This window comes from Oncorhynchus nerka, linkage group LG26, assembly GCF_034236695.1.
Source record: "Oncorhynchus nerka isolate Pitt River linkage group LG26, Oner_Uvic_2.0, whole genome shotgun sequence".
In the NCBI taxonomy this organism is placed as follows: domain Eukaryota; kingdom Metazoa; phylum Chordata; class Actinopteri; order Salmoniformes; family Salmonidae; genus Oncorhynchus; species Oncorhynchus nerka.
In genome coordinates this window covers 23831412-23854049 of record NC_088421.1, presented here as the reverse complement: position 1 = coordinate 23854049, position 22638 = coordinate 23831412, and the positions used below count along the sequence as shown (strand labels likewise).

Below are 22638 nucleotides of genomic sequence, written 5' to 3'. Positions count from 1 at the left end.
GGTGACTGGCAGTCAGCCATTTTCTGATCACGCGCATTCCTCATGGTATCCACTTGCGTTCCATTGCTCATCAAGACACAAAGGAATACTCCGGTTGGAACTTTATTGAAGCTATATGTTAAAATCATCCTAATGATTGATTCTGTACTTAGTTTGAAATGTTTCTTTGACCTGAAATATAACTTTTTGAAGTTTTTGTCGAACGTAACGCTGACCAGAATGAGCGTTTGGATATGTATACCAAACGCGCTAACAAAAGAAGGTATTTGGACATAAATAACGGACCTTATCGAACAAAACAAACATTTATTGTGGACCTGGGATTCCTGCTTTTCTGACATTGCGGTTTCAAATTATTGCATGGTTTGCTTATTCCGTAAATCTTTTTTGAAACCAGACACAGCGGTTGCATTAAAATAGGTATATCTATAATTCCATGTGTATAACTTGTATTATCATCTACATTTATGATGAGTATTTCTGTTGAATGATGTGGCTATGCAAAATCACTGGATGTTTTTGGAACTAATGAATGTAACGCGCCAATGTAAACTCATATTTTGAGAAATATGAACTTTATCAAACAAAACATACATGTATTGTGTAACACAAAGTCCTATGAGTGTCATCTGATGAAGATCATCAAAGGTTAGTGATTAATTTGATCTCTATTTGTGCTTTTTGAAACTCCTCTCTTTGGCTGAGAAAAAAAATGGCTGTGTTTTTCTGTGGCTTGGTGGTGACCTAACATATATTCGTTTGTGGTGCTTTCGCTGTAAAGCCTATTTGAAATCGGACACTGTGGTGGGATTAACAACAAGATTACCATTAAAACGGTATAAGATACATGTATGTTTGAGGACTTTTAATTTGAATTGAAATTGAATTTGGCGCCCTGCACTTTCACTGGCTGTTGTCATATCATCCGGTTAACGGGATTGCAGCCATAAGAAGTTTACTATACACATGAAAGAGCTGTTACCCAGCCAGTCACACAAATGCACAAGCGCACACACACACTGTGGCAACCCAGGGGCCATCAGGGAGCTACAAAGGCAGGAGCAGGACCTTGGTCAGCTCCAGAGGGCTAGCGAGGTCAAGGTGAGTCAGCACCAACTGAGGCTGATGATTCAACACCAATATTACCCTGTCCAGGCGCGCAACCAATTGGCACTTAGAATTGGTCCCACCTGTCCATCGTTATCCCAAATTAGTATAAGTAGAGGTGCAGTCACTCGGGTAGACAGGCAGAGGGTACGCCAAGTCCTCAGAAGAGCTGGAGTGAGTATGATAAGCACCTTGATCCAATGACAAAGACGATACTAGGCAATGTTTGACTCATCTTTCTCTTTCTGTTCTCTGCCCCAAAGGATGATTACCTAATCCCGGGTAGCACACCACCCGGCACAAGTAGAAAGGATTGAAACCCCGGACTCATCGCTCTCTCTCTATTTTGTTTTGTTCATTGACACAGGCGATCCGAGGAGCCGCCATGACGGACATAGTGGCCCACCAGTTACCTGAGAGGCTTTTCAGTTGTATTTCTCCCCTCCCCATTTCCCCCCATTTTTATGAAAGAACTACCTTGTTTAAAGCACCACAAATTGGTCTCCCGCTGTCTTACTTTGTGAGTTTCACCTCTGACTCCCCTGGGCTACCACAACACACGCACACACACACAGTGACACTTACAAGGACACAGGCAGACAGACATTCTCCAAAGCATAGAGACCCTCTTCCAGACAAACATCAACCAGACACACACAGAAATTCCCCACAGGCAGACGTGCTAATACACTCGCACGGGAGTTTGGAGGAAAATAGGCTTTATTCAAATCAATAACTTTCTCTCCGCAGTCTTCTCATCCGGCAGCCATGTTGCTGTGCATTCAATCAAGCCGCCCATCCTCCTCCATGTTTGACAGGCAGCAGCTTCAATCAGGCTGCTGGACTGGAACAGTGAAAGCAGTGAAAGACTGAGCAGAGGGAGCACGGCACCCAGGATTGACCAGCTTCTTTAAAGCGACGGCTGTGACAGAGAACACAAAGCCCACCACGGCATCACCCAGCAGCCATCCATCACACAGCTACCTGCACTCAGAAAGGAAACGCACCATGACGTCTGGGATGGGGACGGGGTAATTTGTGGAACAGGAAATCAAACAGGTGCTCTGTGTGTGTGTGGCTGCCTTGTAGGACGGGAAGCAAATCCCAGTACTGAATCACCAAAGCAGCATGTCTTGTGTCTGTTCTGGGTGGAGACATATGACGGTTCACTTTTTCTTATTCTACTCTACCTGTGAAATAATGTAGTAACCACATCAACGTTTATTGGTTGCGCAGACAGATTTGCAGGTGCAGCGAAATACTTCTGTTTCTAGCTCCAACAGTACAGTAATATCTAGCAATACAATAACAATACACACATAATCCAAAAAGTTAATACAATTAAATAAAATTAATATCCATACTGTCTATATAAATATACAGTGAGGCAAAAAAGTATTTAGTCAGCCACCAATTGTGCAAGTTCTCCCACTTAAAAATATGAAAGAGGCCTGTAATTTTCATTATAGGTACACTTCAACTATGACAGACAAAATGAGAAAAAAATCCAGAAAATCACATTGTGGGATTTTTAATGAATTTATTTGCAAACTATGGTGGAAAATAAGTATTTGGTCACCTACAAACAAGCAAGATTTCTGGCTCTCACAGACCTGTAACTTCTTCTTTAAGAGGCTCCTCTGTCCTCCACTCGTTACCTGTATTAATGGCACCTGTTTGAACTTGTTATCAGTATAAAAGACACCTGTCCACAACCTCAAACAGTCACACTCCAAACTCCACTATGGTGGATATGTGGCCCCATTCATTCTTTCCTTTACACAAATGCTCTCCTTCTTCCACCAAACAGCCGTTACAGAACCACCCACCAAGAAAGGACCAAGCAGCGTGGTAAAGGGCAGCAGCAGCAGGAGAGGCAGCGATACCTGGAGAGATGGACTTGGGAGGAGATTCTGGATGGCAAAGGACCCTGGACTCAGCCAGGGGAATATCGCCATCCCAAAGCAGAGCTGGAGGCAGCGAAAGCAGAGAGGTGCCAGTATGAGGAGGCAGCACGGCAGCGCGGCTGGAAGCCCGAGAGGGAGCCCCAAAAATGTCTTGGGGGGTGCACACGGGGAGTCTGGCAAGTTCAGGCAGGAGACCTGCGCCAACTTCCCGTGCTTACCGGAGAGCGAGAGGGACCGGGCAGGCACCGTGTTATATGGTGGAGCGCACGGTGTCCCCGGTGTGTGTACATAGCCCGGTGCGGTATATTTCAGCTCCTCGTATCGGCCGGGCTAGAGTGGGCATCGAGCCAGGTGCCATGAAGCCGGCTCTACGCATCTGGTCTCCAGTACGTCTCCTTGGGCCGGCGTACATGGCACCATCCTTACGCATGGTGTCCCCGGTTCGCCAGCACAGCCCAGTGCGGGCTATTCCACCTTGCCACACTGGCCTGGCTAGGGGAGCATTCAACCAGGTAAGGTTGGGCAGGCTCGGTGCTCAAGAGCTCCAGTGTGCCTGCACGGTCCGGTCTATCTGGTGCGTGGAGCACCAGCCCTCCGGTGGCAGCCCCCCGCACCAGGCTGTCTCTCCGTCTTCTCCCTACAGGTGCTCCCGCCTATCCAGTGCCGCCAGAGCCTTCCTCCTGCCCAGCGCCGCCAGAGTCTCCCGTCTGTCCTGAGCCGCCAGAGTCTCCCGTCTGTCCTGAGCCGCCAGAGTCTCCCGTCTGTCCTGAGCCGCCCGTCTGTCCTGAGCCGCTAGAGCCACCAGCCAGCCAGGAGCCGCCAGAGCCACCAGCCAGCCAGGAGCCGCCAGCCAGCCAGGAGCCGCCAGCCAGCCAGGAGCCGCCGGAGCCGTCAGCCAGCCAGGAGCCGCCGGAGTCTCCCGCCTGTCCGGCGCCGCCGGAGTCGTCCTTCACTCCGGCACTGCCGGAGTCTTCTGACTGTCCGGTGCTGCCGGAATCTCCCGTCCATTCGGGACCCATGACTAGGGTCCCCAATCGGAGGTCGGAGGTTGGCGGCGAGGGTCGCCGCTCGTAAAAGAGACCACGGGGGCGGTTGAGGAGGAGGACAAAAACTGTGGTGAAGTGGGGTCCACGTCCCGTGCCAGAGACGCCACCGCGGACAGACGCCCACCCAGACCCTCCCCTATAGGTTCAGGTTTTGCGGCCGGAGTCCGCACCGTTGGGGGGGTACTGTCACGTTCTGACCTTTATTCCTTTGTTTTGTCTTTATTTAGTATGGTCAGGGCGTGAGTTGGGGTGGGCAGTCTTTGTTAGTTTTTCTATATTTTCTATTTCTGTGTTTGGCCTGATATGGTCCTCAATCAGAGCTGTCTATCGTTGTCCCTGATTGAGAACCATATTTAGGTAGCCTGTTTCCCTTTGTGTTTTGTGGGTGGTTGTTTTCAGTCTTTGTGTGTCTGCACCAGATAGAACTGTTTCGATTGTCACTTTGTTGTTTTGTATTTTTGAAGTGTTCAGTTTATTAAAAAGATTAACACTAACCACGCTGAGCTTTGGTCCTCTCCTTCTTCCACCCAAGACAGCCGTTACAGTTACCGATTAACCGGCCGATTAAAAAAAAAAGTATTTGTAATAATGACAATTACAACAATACTGAATGAACACTTATTTTAACTTAATATAATACATCAATAAAATCAATTTAGTCTCAAATAAATAATGAAACATGTTCAATTTGGTTTAAATAATGCAAAAACAGTGTTGGAGAAGAAAGTAAAAGTGCAATATGTACCATGTAAGAAAGATAACGTTTAAGTTCCTTGCTCAGAACATGAGAACATATGAAAGCTGGTGGATCCTTTTAACATGAGTCTTCAATATTCCCAGGTAAGAAGTTTTAGGTTGTAGTTATTATAGGAATTATAGGACTATTTCTCTCTATTTGATACAATTTGTTTTTCATATACCTTTGACTATTGGATGTTCTTATAGGCACTTTAGTATTGCCAGTGTAACAGTATAGCTTCCATCCCTCTTCTCGCCCCTACCTGGACTCGAACCAGGAACACATCGACAACAGCCACCCTCGAAGCAGCGTTAACCATGCAGAGCAAGGGGAACAACTACTCCAAGTCTCAGAGCGAGTGACGTTTGAAACGCTATTAGCCCGCACCCCGCTAACTAGCCATTTCACATTGGTTACACCAGCCTAATCTCGGGAGTTGATAGGCTTGAAGTCATAAACATTGCAATGCTTGAAGCATTGCGAAGAGCTGCTGGCAAACGCACGAAAGTGCTGTTTGAATGAATGCTTACGAGCCTGCTGGTGTCAACCATCGCTCAGTCAGACTGCTCTATCAAATCATAGATTTAATTATAACATAACACACAGAAATATGAGCCTTAGGTCATTAATATGGTCGAATCCGGAAACTATCATTTCGAAAACAAAACGTTGATTCTTTCAGTGAAATACGGAACCGTTCCGTATTTTATCTAACGGATGGCATCCATAAGTCTAAATATTGCTGTTACATTGTACAACCTTCAATGATATGTCATAATAACGTAAAATTATGGCAAATTAGTTCGCAATGAGCAAGGCGGCCGAAACTGTTGCATATACCATGACTCGTGCAAGAGAAGTGACACAATTTCACCTGGTTAATATTGCCTGCTAACCTGGATTTCTTTTGGCTAAATATGCAGGTTTAAAAATATATACTTCTGTGCATTGATTTTAAGAAAGGCATTGATGTTTATGGTTAGGTACACGTTGGAGCAACGACAGTCCTTTTTCCCGCATGCGCATCGCATCGATTATATGCAACGCAGGACACGCTAGATAAACTAGTAATATCATCAACCATGTGTAGTTAACTAGTGATTATGATTGATTGCTTTTTAAAAGATACATTTAATCCTATTTAGCAACTTACCTTAGCTTCTTACTGCATTCGCGTAACAGGCAGGCTCCTCGTGAGGCAGGTGGTTAGAGCGTTGGACTAGTTAACCTTAAGGTTGCAAGATTGAATCCCTGAGCTGACAAGGTAAAAATCTGTTAACCCATCGTTGCTAGGCCATCATTTAAAATAATAATGTGTTCTTAACTGACTTGCCTCGTTATATAAAGTTGTAGTTTTATTTATTTATTTATTATTTAAAATAGGCAAAATCGCTGTCCAAAAATACAGATTTCCGATTGAAATCTGCCCTAATTAATCAGCCATTCCGATTAATCGGTCAACCTCTAATAGACAGTATGGACAGTATATGAATAGAAAAGGTGTTATATAGGATGAGCCTTGACTAGAATACAGTATATACATATGAAATGGGTAAAACAGTATGTAAACATTATTAAAGTGACCAATGTTCAATGACTATGTACATTGGGGAGCATTCTCTGAGGTTCAGGGCAGAGTGCCGGGTGGTAGCGGACTAGTGACTTTGTCTAAGGTTCAGGGCAGGGTACTGGGTGGAGGTTGGCTAGTGATGACTGTTTAACAGTCTGATGGCCTGGCGATAGAAGCTGTTTATCAGTCTCTTGTGCCAGCTTTGATGCACCTGTACTGCCTCCGCCTTCTAGATGGTAGCGGAGTGAACAGGCCATGGTTCGGGGTGCTGAGGTCCTTGATGATCTTCTTGGCCTTCCTGTGACACCGGGTGTTGTAGATGTCATGGAGGTCAGACAGTGTGACCGCACCACCCTCTGGAGTGCCCTGTGGTTGTGGGCGGTGCAGTTGCCGTACCAGGAGGTGATACAGTCCAACAGAATACTCTCGATGGTGCATCTGTAGAAGTCTGTAAGGGTCTTAAGGGCCAAGTTGAATTTCTTTAGCCTCCTGAGGTTGAAGAGGTGCTGTTGCGCCTTCTTCACCACACTGTCGCTGTGAAGGGATCATTTCAGGTCCTCAGTGATGTGCACGCTGAGGAACTTGAAGCTTTTGACCCTCTCCACTGTCGATGTAGATGGGGGCGTGTTGGATGGATGGGTAATCATTCTGGTGTCATGTACATTATGAGGAAAATGTATATTCCTTTTGAAATACTAATTTAGATGGGAGAGAACGGAGGTCAGGGGTTATATGAGCATCAACACACACTGCTATGTGAGTTTACTGTACAGTCCATCACGAACACAACAAATCACCATCACCAGATTTGATCTGAATGAGATGGACAGATAGAAAGTGTGATTGAAATAATCATCATCAGTACCGCCATTCTTATCACCATCGTTTCCACAGGTAATGTATTTGGGTGGGACTTCCGAAATAAATGACTATGGTAGTTCATTTGCCTTCCTCTCAGGGTGTGTCAGCTGTGATTCCATCTCCGGCTGAAATGAGAAATCACGGAGCAGAGGGGAATAAGAGAATCAGTCGTTGCAGAGGAAGAAAACGGGCTGAGAGTGTGTGAGAGAGAGCAAGACAGAGATAGAGTGTATGTGTGTGTGTGTCCACGAATGTGTGTATGAAATCAAATAAGAACAGTCACATCTAATCTTGTGTGGGCCCCTGCTGCTAGGGTTTACGTCTCCCACATGGCCCGGGGTCAACCTTGTTTCTGCTATTCCATCACAGACATTACATTCCCTCCCACCCCTCACACACCTCCCTCCCGCCACCCCTCACACACCTCCCTCGCTCCACACCTCACACACCTCCCTCCCTCCACCCCTCACACACCTCCCTCCCTCCACCCCTCACACACCTCCCTCCCTCCATCCTTCACACACCTCCCACACAGCCAGAGGGTTTGCCAATTGCCATACACCACAGCTGCGGACCCCCACCACACTACCCAGCCAATCTGCCATGCTGTAGCCTATCTGATCCAGCCACTTGTGTTTGATCAGGCAGCAAGTTTGACACTACACTGTCCTCCTTCTAGAAATACGCCTGCTGTTCCATGTTGCATTTGATGAGTCACATTGATCATTTGGACATTCATGTAAACAGGGGTGTTTCATGGTCAAGTTTCCACACACACACACACGTCAATGTGTATTATCACCAAGAAACACTAAAAAGGCATCGGAGGAGTATTTTCCACTCCAGTGTGGATCATACCCGCTGTCTGACCTGTTGTTGAAAAAACAAGCTCATGTTGTGTTCGGGAGGCGTCACAGCACCACGAGTCTGTTGAGAAGCCTGAGAGTGCTGAATTAATACGACAGATCAGAGAGAGAAGGGCCCTTAGAACTACAACATGTGTTAGGTTCTGTTTGAAGTTCCACTCTCCTCTTTTTTCTAACATGGTGGATATCTGAGATGATGATGGCAGGTTGTTAGAGGGAGAGAGGATACAGAGAGAGAGAGAGAGAGAAAGAGAGCAGGGAGAGGGGTATTACTGCCGAGGATCCTCTGAACACCAAAGGTAATGATTCAAGTTCATTAGCTGTGAATCCAATTAAATTTGGCGGCATTCTGAACGGAAAATCTAAATAACTCAATGGAGAATCAGAATCTAAACAATTCAATGGAGAATCAGAATCTAAACAACTCAAATAGGGAATCAGAATCTAAACAACTCAACGGAGATTCAGAATCTAAACACTTCAATAGGGAATCAGAATTTAAACACCTCAAATAGGGAATCAGAATCTAAACAACTCAATGGAGAATCAGAATCTAAACAACTCAATGGGGAATCAGAATCTAAACAACTCAATGGGGAATCAGAATCTAAACAACTCAATGGGGAATCAGAATCTAAACAACTCAATGGGGAATCAGAATCTAAACAACTCAATGGGGAATCAGAATCTAAACAACTCAATGGGGAATCAGAATCTAAACAACTCAACGGAGATTCAGAATCTAAACAACTCAATGGAGAATCAGAATCTAAACAACTCAACGGAGATTCAGAATCTAAACAACTCAATGGGGAATCAGAATCTAAACAACTCAATGGGGAATCAGAATCTAAACAACTCAATGGGGAATCAGAATCTAAACAACTCAATGGGGAATCAGAATCTAAACAACTCAACGGAGATTCAGAATCTAAACAACTCAATGGGGAATCAGAATCTAAACAACTCAATGGGGAATCAGAATCTAAACAACTCAATGGGGAATCAGAATCTAAACAACTCAATGGGGAATCAGAATCTAAACAACTCAACGGAGATTCAGAATCTAAACAACTCAATGGAGAATCAGAATCAAATCGAAGAGACAGAGAAAGGGAAAACAGAGGGAGGACAGAAGGAGAAAGATATAGCAGCATGAGGGAATGGGGAGAAAGAACATGGAGCGAGAAAGGGATGGAGCGTTATAGAGAGAGAAAGAGGTGGAGAAATTTGTCCTGGCTTGTCTGTGAAAAGATGAGAGAGAAATCAAAGTCAAGGACTTCTCTTTCATGGTTACAAATGAAGGCCGTGGCTAATCTATACTCTCCTACAGTATCCAATGCTTCAGATGGGAGTCAGGATGGAGTCATGAGAGTGTGTGTATCAATGTTAACTCAATTACTATGAGGCTGTATACGATCACATACACTGAGTGTACAGAGCAATAGGAACACCTTCCTAATATTGAGTTGCACCCACTTTTGCCCTCAGAACAGCCTCAATTCATCTGGGCATGGATTCTTCAAGGTGTCGAAAGCGTTCCACAGGGATGTTGGCCCACGTTGACTCCAATGCTTCCCACAGTTGTGTCAAGTTGGCCGGATGTCCTTTGGGTGGTGGACCATTCTTGATACACACGGGAAACTGTTGAGCATGAAAAACCCAGCAGAGCTGTATTTCTGGACACACTCAAACCGGTCCGCCTGGCAGCTACTACCATACCCCCTTCTAAGGCACTTAAATATTTTGTCTTGCCCATTCACCATCTGAAAGGTCCACATACACAATCCATATCTCAATTGTCTCAAGTCTTAAAAATCATTCTTTAACTGGTCTCCTCCCCTTCATCTACACTGATTGAAGTGGATTTAACCAGTGACTTCAATAAGGGATCATAGCTTTCACCTGGATTCACGTGGTCAGTTTATATCATGGAAAGAACAATGTTCTGTACACTCTCTATGCGTGGGAATACGTTGGAACAGATTTGGTAGTGGTGGGATGCTGGAAATAGCTGAGCCAATTGAAGTAGGTAACAGGCAGGAAGTGAACATTCACTTTCATTGTTTTAAAGGTGAGATAATGAGCTGCCTTGGGAAACTCTATAATATCCCTCAGAACAATTTCAACTTAATCCTGTTATATAAGCAAAACCTTCACCTAAGATCTACCTGGCTACTTTCATAGCACATTAATGCTTTGATGCTTAGATAGCTCGACATGACTCCTGGTACAGTTGAAGTCGGAAGTTTACGTTCACCTTAGCCAAATACATTTAAACTCAGTTTTTCCACAAGCAAAGAGGCACTGAGTGTGAAGGTAGGCCTTGAAAACCATCCACAGGTACACCTCCAATTGACCCAAATGAATTGTGTCATGCACAAAGTAGATGTCCTAACCGACTTGCCAAAACTATAGTTTGTTAACAAGAAATTTGTTGAGTGGTTGAAAAATTAGATTTAATGACTCCAACCTAAGTGCATGTAAACTTCCGACTTCAACTGTATGTTTGATCCAGAAAATTTCAGGTAAAAGAAAACATTTAAATGACTGTTAGTCTCGTGGAATCTACACTCAAATAAAATACAAACCTATAATGCAACAATTTCAAAGATTTTACTGATTAAATAAATTCATTAGACCCTAATCTATGGATTTCACATGACTAGGAATACAGATATGCATCTGTTGGTCACAGATACCTTAAAAAATAGGTTAGGGAAGTGGATCAGAAAACCAGTCACTATCTGGTGTGAACACCATTTGCCTCATGCAGCGCGACACATTTCCTTCACATAGAGTTGATCAGGTTTTTGATTGTGGCCTGTGGAATGCTGTCCCACTCCTCTTCAATGGCTTTGCAAAGTTGCTGGAAATTGGGGGGATATGGACATGCTGTCGTACACTCTGTCATACACGTCAATCCAGAGCATCCCAAACATGCTCAGTGGGTGATATGTCTGGTGTGTATACAGGCCATGGAATAACTGGGGCATTTTCAGCTTCCAGGAATTGTGTACAGATCCTTGTGACATGGGGCTGTGCATTATCATGCTGAAACATGAGGTGATGGAGGTGAATGAATGGCACAACAATGGGCCTCAGGTTCTCCTCACAGTATCTCTGTGCATTCAATCCATCGATAAAATGCAATTGTGTTCATTGTCTGTAGCTTATGCCTGCCCATAGCATGACCCCACTGCCACCATGATGCACTCTGTTCACAACGTTGACATCAGCAACCCGCTTGCCATCTGCCCGGTATAGTTGAAACCGGGATTCATCCTGAAGAGCACACTTCTCCAGTGTGCCAGTGGCCATAGAAGCTGAGCATTTACCACTGAAGTCAGTTACGATGCCAAACTGCAGTCAGGTCAAGACCCTGGTTAGGATGACAAGCAGGCAGATGAGCTTCCCTGAGACAGTTTCTGACAGTTTTTGCAAAATGTATTCTGTTGTGCAAACCCACAGTTTCATCAGCAGTCTGGGTGGCTGGTCTCAGGTGATCCGGCTGGTGAAGAAGCCGGGCTGGCATGGTTACACAGGGTCTGCAGTTGTGAGGCCGGTTGGACATCAGTGGTATTGTGTTGTGTGACAAAACTGCACATTTTAGAGTGGCCTTTATTTGTCCCCTGTACAAGGTGCACCTGTGCAATGATCATGCTGTTTAATCAGCTTCTTGATATGCCACACCTGTCAGGAGGATGGATTATCTTGGCAAAGGAGAAATGCCCACTAACAGGGATGTAAATAAATCCTCCACATACAACACCCGTTCTGCCAGGAACATTCTGTTAAAGGTTCCCAAAGCACACACATCCCTAGGTATTTTCAGTTCGCTGCAGCTAGCGACTGGAACGAGATGCAACAAACACTAAAACTGGACAGTTTTATCTCAATCTCTTCATTCAAAGACTCAATCATGGACACTCTTACTGACAGTTGTGGCTGCTTTGCGTGATATATTGTTGTCTCTACCTTCTTGCCCTTTGTGCTGTTGTCTATGCCCAATAATGTTTGTACCATGTTTTGAGCTGCTCCATGTTGTGCTGCTGCCATGTTGTGTTGCTACCATGTTGTTTTCATGTTGTGTAGCTACCATGCTGTAGCAACACAACATGAAAAGGTCGTAGGTCTCTCTTTATGTAGTGGCTCCCAAGTGGTGCAGTGGTCTAAGGCACTGAATTGCTGTGCTCGAGGCATCACTACAGACACCCTGGTTTGAATCCAGGCTGTGTCACAACCGGCCGTGATTGGGAGTCCTATAGGGCGGTGCACAATTGGCCCAGCATTGTCCGGGTTTGGCCGGTGTAGGCCGTCATTGTAAATAAGAATTTGTTCTTAACTGACTTGCCTAGTTAAATAAAGGTTAAAAAACACTTTAAATGTTGCGTTTACATTTTTGTTCAGTGCAGTGTAATAACCTCAAAGTCTGATGTGAAATGCTAAGTGTTTAACTCCCCACTCCTGCAAAAATTCAGTAGTTAACCCAAAGGCAGAATGAGATAACAAGTCTTCAGATCAAGAGAAGAGTGAGAACACTCGCCTGGCTCTTCCACTTTCTAATCTGAACTTCAGTTGACCTCTCTTGCAGACAGGGACAATCCATACAACATCCCACACAAACACGGGCCAAGATCGCATTGTGTTCGATAAGGACTTAAGAAAGTACAGCGAAAAAAGGAATACATTGATTGGAAACAACAGAGGAAGCCTGTTAATACTGTGAAAGGTGGTTGTAGTAAGTGTTGACACTGTATTATGCACCCTGGGCAAAACCTTAGGTCGAAATCAATAGCAGCTATGTGCATACTTTCCATATGTTACGTGTTCCTGTCTGAGGACAGTGAACAATAACAAAGTGTGTGGTATTGGAGAAGCCAGAGGTCAAGTGCAACGGCTGAGTCCCAAACGGCACCCGATTCCCTTTATCGTGCACTACTTTTGAGCAGGGCCCAAAGTAGTGTACTGTACAGGGAATAGGGTGCCATTTGGGGTGAAGCCAATGAGTTTCATCAGACACACAGTGGAGAAGTGGAGCTGGAGGTTAGCACAGCGACTGCAGGAAATCTCTCTTTAAATTCACATGAAAGTTATTCAAATGTTTGTAAAAGTAAATGATTGGAGAAAATGACTTCGATGAGGTCCTAATCACTTGACAAGTCGTCATTGAATTCCACTTGACAACCCTGCAAATATCTAAGATGCACTTGAGAGATCAGCCCCTCGAATACAGCTAATGTATGAGAGGAAATGATAGAGACAATCTGAAGCTCTCATTATTTCTTCCACCGGGCAATCCTGATGCCAATGTGAGTTGCAGTGTATCTAGGCAACTGCATATCTATTTCTAAAACACAGCACACACCTACGCTGGTGATCAAATTAAGATAGCACATCTGTAGTTAAGTGTAATAGCAAATGGGTTGGGTTGTGTACGTTAATAATGACTAATAAAGTGATTGTTGTCATAATTTTAAAAAATCTATCTAGTCTAATTAATATAAATAAAAAGACAAAAATGACTTTACACTACAGATGTAGGATCTTCATTTGATCACTCTTTTGTTGCACAGTAGGAAATGTAAACTTGTAGTATATTCAATGTTTAAAAAGGCTTCTAAAGTTTGTAATTTCCACTTTAAAATGTCAGATTTGATTTGCCCTTACAAATTTTTTTATGAACCCCTACAAAGAAGTCAATTAATTCTAATCCACATAATACTTGGCTTTTTCTGTTACTGCAAGATCATTTTCCTGCTGTAGAAAACTGGCTCAAATTAAGATCCTACATCTGTACTGTGCTCCTGTTGATGCTCATCCAATCTAGATGAAGACCACGGCCCATTTTTTTTTTTATTATCTAGATTTTTCCTATTGGATAGGATTAAATGCATATAAATATAATTAATTGAACAGACAAATCATTGACTTGAATGGGGCCAATTCTATTCATTCCATTTCTATGCATTTAATCCTATCCAATAGGAAAAATCTAGATAGATAACTTTTAAAAACTGGGCCCAGGAAACTGTGGATTTTGACTACCCCTAGCTGACAGTAAAATACCCAGGAACCAAAAATACAACAATTCCATTCTTCAGATCAATAAACATCCCATGCCAAATGTCAACACCCCCTCTTCCTCCATGGTTCTATCCTGATACTGTCCACTGCCTCTGTACTACAAACTAACTCCTGTGAGTCCAGACATGACAGTATGGCAGCAAAACAAGCTGCCTCTCTAGCCTCTAAAGCTCCCAGGATGCAGCTAGCCACAAACCTGACCATGGAGACGATGCAGCTCTGATTGACTGCAGGCCTTTGCCAGGCAGACAGAAAGGAGAGGGTGAGAGGAGGGGTGGAGAGAGAGGAGAGGGTGAGAGGAGGGATGGAGAGAAATAGGGAGGGAGAAAAATAATAGAAAGGCTGAGGTAGGAGCCCTGTTCCGTGTGTCCAGTGTGTCTAATATGTCCGGTATGTCCTTTGTGTCCGGTTTGTCTGGTGTGTCCAGTGTGTCTAATATGTCCGGTATGTCCGTTGTGTCCGGTTTGTCTGGTGTGTCCAGTGTGTCTTATATGTCCGGTATGTCCGTTGTGTCCGGTGTGTCCAGTGTGTCTAATATGTCCGGTATGTCTGTTGTGTCCGGTTTGTCTGGTGTGTCCAGTGTGTCTAATATGTCCGGTATGTCCGTTGTGTCCAGCTTGTCTGGTGTGTCCAGTGTGTCTAATATGTCCGGTATGTCCGTTGTGTCCGGTATGTCCGTTGTGTCCGGTTTGTCTGGTGTGTCCAGTGTGTCTAATATGTCCGGTATGTCCGTTGTGTCCAGTTTGTCTGGTGTGTCTAATATGTCCGGTATGTCCGGTTTGTCTGGTGTGTCCAGTGTGTCTAATATGTCCGGTATGTCCGGTGTGCCTGGTGTGTCCGGTGGTCTTGATTTAAGTCTCTAAAGGCACTGAGGCCCTGCTTCTCTGTGAGGTGGAAGCTGTGAGGAGGAAGCTGCAAGGAGGAAGCTCTGAGGAGGAAGTTCTGAGCCCCCTGTTATCTGCTGACAGGACTAAGCCAGCTGGTTGTGTGCTAATTCATCCATACAGGCACAGAGGGATAAACAAGGGCACCATCCAGGGCCCTCCATCCCAGTAGGAGACTCTACAAAGAGGTCTACACTCTCACTGTGCTTCTAGATGCCCCTCTGTATAGCGACTTAGACTCTGCCTCATCACAACAGACTTAAACACACCAGTGATGGGAAGGGACAGCTGAGGAGAAGCCTATGTGTCCCACTGCTAATCTGAGAAGAACATGTGGAGAATTGATCAGGGAAAATAAACAGCATGATACATGTTCTATATATGGATAGTAAATATAGTCTATCTGCTAGAGGGCCCATGACTTGGCTTGATGCTGTGCTTCAACAACTCCCCTGTCTTCACTTCCACGCAGGTTGAGACATGAGCAAGGCTTTCAATGAGGCTCATTGGGCAGCTAACAGGTCAGGCAGCAAGATCCCTCCTACACAAGACTATATGAACAACTAACAGGATTTTCTTCCACTATGAACAACAAATTGTGAGGAAACTGATAAAGGAATGGCATCGCTTCCAAATCTGAAAGGAAAAGCACATCCTGACTTGAGCTGTTATTTGACAGCAAGTCAATACATTTTGGGCAGAATTGATATAAATGGTGAAAAACACAGGACACAGAATATAACTTTGGGGGACACCAGTTGTCAACTCCACACAGTCAGATTGAACACCCTCTACATGGATACATTGTGATTTGGATGGAGAGGGTCAGGTATGGTGTAGTTGGGCCTACCTGTGTCGCCCCACACGGGTAGGTACTCGTCCTGCTGGATGTCCAGCATAATCTCCAGGCCGTTCCCCGTCCCTCCCTTCATGGTGGTCCGCAGCGTCTTCCCCTCCTCCGCTGCGTTGAACATGTAACACTTCCCATACCTGGTGAACACCTGCAGAGAGAGAGAGAGAGAGAGAGAGAGAGAGAGAGAGAGAGAGAGAGAGAGAGAGAGAGAGAGAGAGAGAGAGAGAGAGAGAGAGAGAGAGAGAGAGAGAGAGAGAGCAAAGTTAGTACTGAACATGTTATGTACACAGGCTGGTGGACATCAGGATGTGGACTGATACATTAACTAATCATAAACTGGTACCATGACATTCCCTGAGGCGGTTTAGGGAAGAACTGTCCTTATAGCCTTCTAAATGCATTAAGAAATCAGCAAGCTGAACTAGATATGATAATGATTGTAACACCCTACAGGCAAATTCAAATGACAACAACAGAGCTGGTAACAAAAGTTAAGTATTAAGGATTCATGTGGAGACTAGGAACACAAAATGTTGATTTGTCCCTTGGTTGCTCTTGATAGAAATCCATGATCAATCCCAAGGGCACACAACAACCTTCTAACACATTCTCCTATGATTTCCAAAAATTGGAAGAGGCACCTTGTGCTTTTAAAAATGTGTTTACGAGCATACACTTTATGGCACGGCAATGGGCCACATTGGAGACAAATCCTATCATTTCAGTGTAATGGAGCATGTGGCTGTTGTTCCCCCTCCCTTCAAGTGGCTGGATGAGCAGAAGCATTACAGGCTGTGGAGCCGTCACTCTCTGAAGGACAGCTAACAACAGGCTTTCTGCAGCTCCACTCTGCTCCGGTCAGGTGGAGAAAGCACTTTTCAGCTCCTATATTGGGTAAAGTAGGGCCAGATTAGGCCTTAAAGGAAAGTAGTGGCAGAGAATTGAAAAAAGTGTGGGCACTTTATCCTGTAATCACTTAAAAGCGGTGCTCACTCAGTTCATGGGAGGAAAAACCTGCATTCGCCATCCCCATTTTCAGTACATTGTTAACAGTTCAAGGAAAACTGTTGAGATGCCATTATGAGAAGGAAGGCATAGGGAAAGCTCAGATTTTTCTTGGTAATAACTGAACTTTTGCCTCTCATTCAATCAAACAAATCGGCACAGTTATATGTCACACCACTGTGCTAGATAGCGACTTTGAGGTTTATATGAATAATAGACAGGTGTAAAATGCTAAATCAGTGCAGCTTATTTAGAGACAGGTGTGTAAAAGATGTACACACGTAAATGAGATGGGTGTTGGGAGGTCCCTGCTGATGGATAATAATCACCATAACAACCCTCAGCCCACCTTCCTTTCCCTCACCAATCAGAGAAGGACTGAGGAATAGAATGTTGTTTGAACATCATCAACAAGGTCACACACTCCAAGCCTTCTTATTGGATAGAAGCAGTGGTGGCCTATCTGCCCTTCTATGTTCCGGTCTGGGATCAGTGTGGTTCTGGGAGCTCAGAATGGTTACAGTTACAGTGCCTTCAGAAAGTATTCACACCCCTTGACTTTTCCCTCATTTTGTTGTGTTGAATTTAAAATGGTTTAAAATTTAAAATGGTTACATTAAGATTTTGTTTCAGTGGCCCACACACAATACCACATAATGTCTTAGTGGAATGTTTACTAAGTATTGTTTACTAAGCAATTAAAAATGTTTACTAAGTAATTAAAAATGAAAAGCTGAAATGTCAATAAGTATTCAACCCCTTTGTTATGGCAATCCTAAATAAGTTCAGGAGTACAAATTTGCTTAACAAGTTAACAAGTCACATAATACGTTGTACTCACTCTGTGTGCAATAATAATGTGATTTTTGAATGACTACCTCATCTCTGTACCCCACACATACAATTATCTGTAATGTCCCTCAGTTGAGCAGTGAATTTCAAATACAGATTCAACCACAAAGACCAGGGATGTTTTCCTTTGCCTCACAAAGAAGGGCACCTATTGGTAGATGGGTAAAACAAAGCAGACATTGAATATCTGTTTGAGCATGGTGCAGTTATTAATTACACGTTGGATGGTGTATCAATACACCCAGTCACTCAAATATACAGGTGTTCTTCCTAACTCAGTTGCCGTGAAGAAGGAAACCGCTCAGGGATTTCACCATGAGGCCAACAGTTACAGAGTTTAATGGCTGTGATAGGGGAAAACTGAGGATGGATCAACCACATTGTAGTTACTTCACAATACTAACCTAAATATCAGTGAAAAGAAGGAAGCCTGTACAGAATTAAAGTATTCCAAAACATGCATCCTGTTTGCAATAAGGCACAAAAGCAAAATTGCAAAAAATGTGTCAAAGAAATGAACTTTATGTCCTGAATACAAAGTGTTGTGTTTGGGGCAAATCCAATACAACCCATCACTGAGTACCACTCTTCATATTTTCGACCATGGTGGTGGCTGCATCATTTTATCCTTGTCATTGGCAACAACTAGGGACTTTTTAAAGTTAAAAGTAAATAGAATAAAAAGCAACACCTGGAGGGGGTGGAGACAATCACAAGGACAGGTGAACCAGATCAGGGAGTGAAAGTAGCAACTACAGATTGCCCCTTTAAGTCTATCAAAAGTGTGCACGTTTCAGCATGTGTCCATTAGGACTATGGATATTTATTTTATCAGCATGAATTAGATTGAGCAATAAAAGCCCCACTTTTATTCCATAGGCTTGGATCCTCTCTATGCGGCGTTTGCAAGAGCGCATTTTTCATTGGCTGTCCACTGGTTTCAAAAACAATGATTCATAGGAAGCTTAAAGTTATTGAAATCAACCATTATTTGGTTCAAATACACATTTAGATGTGTGAACAGCCATCCACAACAACAACAATCCGTAAGGCACTAAATGAGAGAGCAGCAGCGTGGTTCACATCAATGAGCTATGTAGATATCAATAGTAAGATATATCCGTATCGTTGTAGACTACACCACTGCTGTCATCCTTATCTCATTGCCTTTATTCAAATGTGATCATCTTTGGATGCTGACAGCAGTCGCACCATTGGAGACAGTCTACAAAAGCCTATTCCTGCTCTTTTCCCGTGATCCATCAAACTCACTCAGGTGGAACAAACTTAAACTTGCGCCTTTTTTCAGTGCTGATTTGAATGTCATTGAGGAAAGAAACATGCTTTCTGAATTTAAAAGTAATCCTCTAAGTCAAAGATTTTTTTCCGAAACATGTTTTCTGAATTTAAAAGTAATCCTCTAAGTCAAAGATTTTTTCCGAAACATGCTTTCTGAATTTAAAAGTAATCCTCTAAGTCAAAGATTTTTTTCCGAAACATGCTTTCTGAATTTAAAAGTAATCCTCTAAGTCATCTAGTTTTTCAAAATGATCTGTAATATGATTACAATATTTTTGCTGGCAACGTAACAGATTACAGTTATCGTTTTTAGGTAATCCCTTACATGTAATCCGTTACTCCCCAACCCTGATGGCCAGTGTATGAGTGCTTCTATCCCAACCCTGATGGCCAGTGTATGAGTGCTTCTATCCCAACCCTGATGGCCAGTGTATGAGTGCTTCTATCCCAACCCTGATGGCCAGTGTATGAGTGCTTCTATCTCAACCCTGATGGCCAGTGTATGAGTGCTTCTATCCCAACCCTGATGGCCAGCGTATGAGTGCTTCTATCCCAACCCTGATGGCCAGTGTATGAGTGCTTCTATCCCAACCCTGATGGCCAGTGTATGAGTGCTTCTATCCCAACCCTGATGGCCAGTGTATGAGTGCTTCTATGGACATGAGTAATTGTCCAGGTGGACAGTGTTATGGTGATAGAAGGATGTGGGTAGAAAGGGAGTACGAGACACCCCCTTCTCCTCAGTAGAGGAGCTCCATCCTTCCACAGATATGAATCTATCTAAATGATACATCAGGGGCTAAGAGCTGCCAGAGCCACAGCCCAGAGACGGGGGATACATATTCATGGACAAATCACTCTTGGTTTGCAGGTACCTGTGTCTCGGTGTCTGTCTCTGACTGGGACTGGGCTTAACTGTACCAGGGATGGCTCCGGTTGATAGCATAGTGACAGACATACCCAAGTGTATAGAGACCAATATGGACCCAGCCTGCATGAATGGAGAATATCAACATCAGCAGCATGTCCCAGCATAGACAGTAATCTGTCAATGTCAAAACACATTGGTCCAAACCTAACAGACCAAAAAGCAGACTGAATGGGATTCAACATGCAGCAGCAACCCAGTAAACAGGTTGTTTTGGTCGTCAGCATGACCTTGGTTCATTTGACTAAAGTATCTCTGTCTGCTAATTAGAGCTTACATTAGAGTTAATAAGCATCAGCCCAAACACTCAAGTGCTCCCTTGGAACCCTCACTGCTAACTGGGCAGGTAACATCATGTTTAATTACCCAGCGGTCATTTAAACTGGCATGATATGTCTGTGAGTTTCTGTGAGTGTCTGTATAACACAGATAACATGTATCTGCACTGCCCAACACTGCTCCCTACAGATGTACTGTAGTAATGGTGCTCTGAACTCTCCTCCTCTGAAGTTGTTGGTTGTCTATTAGGGACCATCATCATCATCATCCTCTCTCTGGAGCTTCTTGTCAGACCCTCTCTGTCTCTAGAAACAGTAATGATGTACTGTATGAGTGACAGGGAGGGCTAGGACCAGGTCAACATCCTATTAACACCTTACCACACCTCATCAGCCACGCCACGGGGGATGTGCCAACCAAAAGTTGCCAGGGTGGTTCTGTCATTTTGGTACCCCTCAGACAGTTGTCTGACCCTGCTGTCTCTCCTTCATCTTGTTCCCTCCCACTCAGTTATTATCTCCATCTCTGCTTGCCTCGAGTCATTCTGCCAGAGGGAGGAGAGTAATGACTCCTCACACCACCACAGAAATAACAAATAACTTTGGTACCTGGCCAAGGGGCGGTTACAGGCAATACCTGTAAAGTAGCAAACTAAAGTAAAGAGACACTTCTCAGAGTTCTCATGCACTGAGGCCATTACTTTTCTGAAAAACAGGATGGTAGAATATGGACCATGAGTATCAGCATTCTCAAAATAGCTCCATCCTGTCTGCTATTAATACATGACCAGTGCTTGACTTGGGCAGGAGCTCACCGAACTGAGTACCAGCACCTCAAATGTTCTAGTACTTGAGCTCCTGTTCCTCTTATAGAATATTAGCACCTAAATATAAAAAGGACCGGCACCCAAAATGAGTATCGGCACCTATTTCAAGCAGTGTAAATGACAATGTTGCTTATAATACCAGATGTGGTTATGCATGATTGCTTCATACTCAGCAGTGTTTGAGTCGATATGTCAGACCACTATGGCCTATTTATTACCTTACCTCCCTAATCTGACTTCATTTGCACCACACACTGTAAATAGACTTTACTATTGTGTTATTGACTGTATTTGTATTTGTGTTTGTTTATTCCATGTGTAACTCTGTGTTGTTGTTTGTGTCGCACTGCTTTGCTTTATCTTGGCCAGGTCGCAGTTGTAAATGAGAACTTGTTCTCAACTGGCCTACCTGGTTAAATAAAGGTGAAATAAAAATAAATAAAAGAAAGATATGCACAAGCCAATACAGAACTAAAAACATTGACTGTTGTCAGGTCTTCATACACCCCCATCCGTCTATTCTGATCAGTTTGGCTAGAATGGTCTTGTTGACATTGCACTCTTCAAGCCACTAAGCATCAAAGTTGTCTTTGGTGATGAAATGCTGTTGATGCAATTTCTTCATTACTTTATTTTAAATGAGTTGATTGAACCCTGGTCTTGAAATGTCACAAGAGTCAAACCCTACCATGTTAACATAACGTTAGCTGACACTGTCCACAGGGCAGTCAGGGCACGAAGCAGGAGAACAGAGACGAGCTGCCAATTAGACGCCTGCCTTCGCCTCGTCCACCCAACATAACTTATTAGCATTCACAAGAAACAGTGTGAACGTCCGGGAGCAAGACATCTCCCTAAGGCATGCCGTGACCCAGCCTGCATGTCGACCAGCCCTCCCAGAGTGAAGTCAAAGAGGACACGGCCATTAGAGAGCCACCTTCCACTGTGATGAAAGGTCAGTTGTTGTTAGTTAGCGCCAGACAGACGACAGACACCTTCCCACTGTGTTTGAAGAGTTGCCTGTCCCTGGCTAATGCCGAAGACAACAGTTAGACATCTGAAAATAAAGCGTTACAAAGAGACAAGTCATTATGCCTGCAGTGTGCTGTGGCTGTGATGGGTACAATAGTGAGAATGGTTAATGACTTCATGTGTTCAGCTGTCATTCATTTGAAGAGCTTTATGATAAATATGCCTACGATAATATGCCTACGATAAATATGCCTGTTTCTTCAACTATTATTGTAAAGGGCTCCGAAGTCCTTTTCCTCATTTGTTACACACACACGCACGCACGCACACAGAGATGGGATAATATACTATCTTGTTGCCATTACAAAATACTCTGAAGAAAATGTATCAAATTGAAATACAAGATGCTAATTAGTATTTTCCCAAATTTTCCAAATACAAAATACATTTTTAAATACACGGCTTCACTAAAACAACGGTTCTAAAAACATTGTACTTGCTATGACTTTGATTTGTCGTTGTTTATCTACCTTAGTTGAATTCAGTGACTAAGTCGC

The 22638-nt window shown here is 43.8% G+C and overlaps 1 protein-coding gene across 1 annotated transcript in view; it reads right to left on the bottom strand.

Annotated features, from left to right (window-relative positions):
- Positions 1–22638, bottom strand: part of asic2 (acid-sensing (proton-gated) ion channel 2) — a 330594-nt gene that overhangs the window by 25657 nt on the left and 282299 nt on the right. Inside the window, 1 exon segment of the mRNA XM_065010274.1 lies at positions 15918–16068. Coding sequence (XP_064866346.1) covers positions 15918–16068 — 151 coding nt within the window.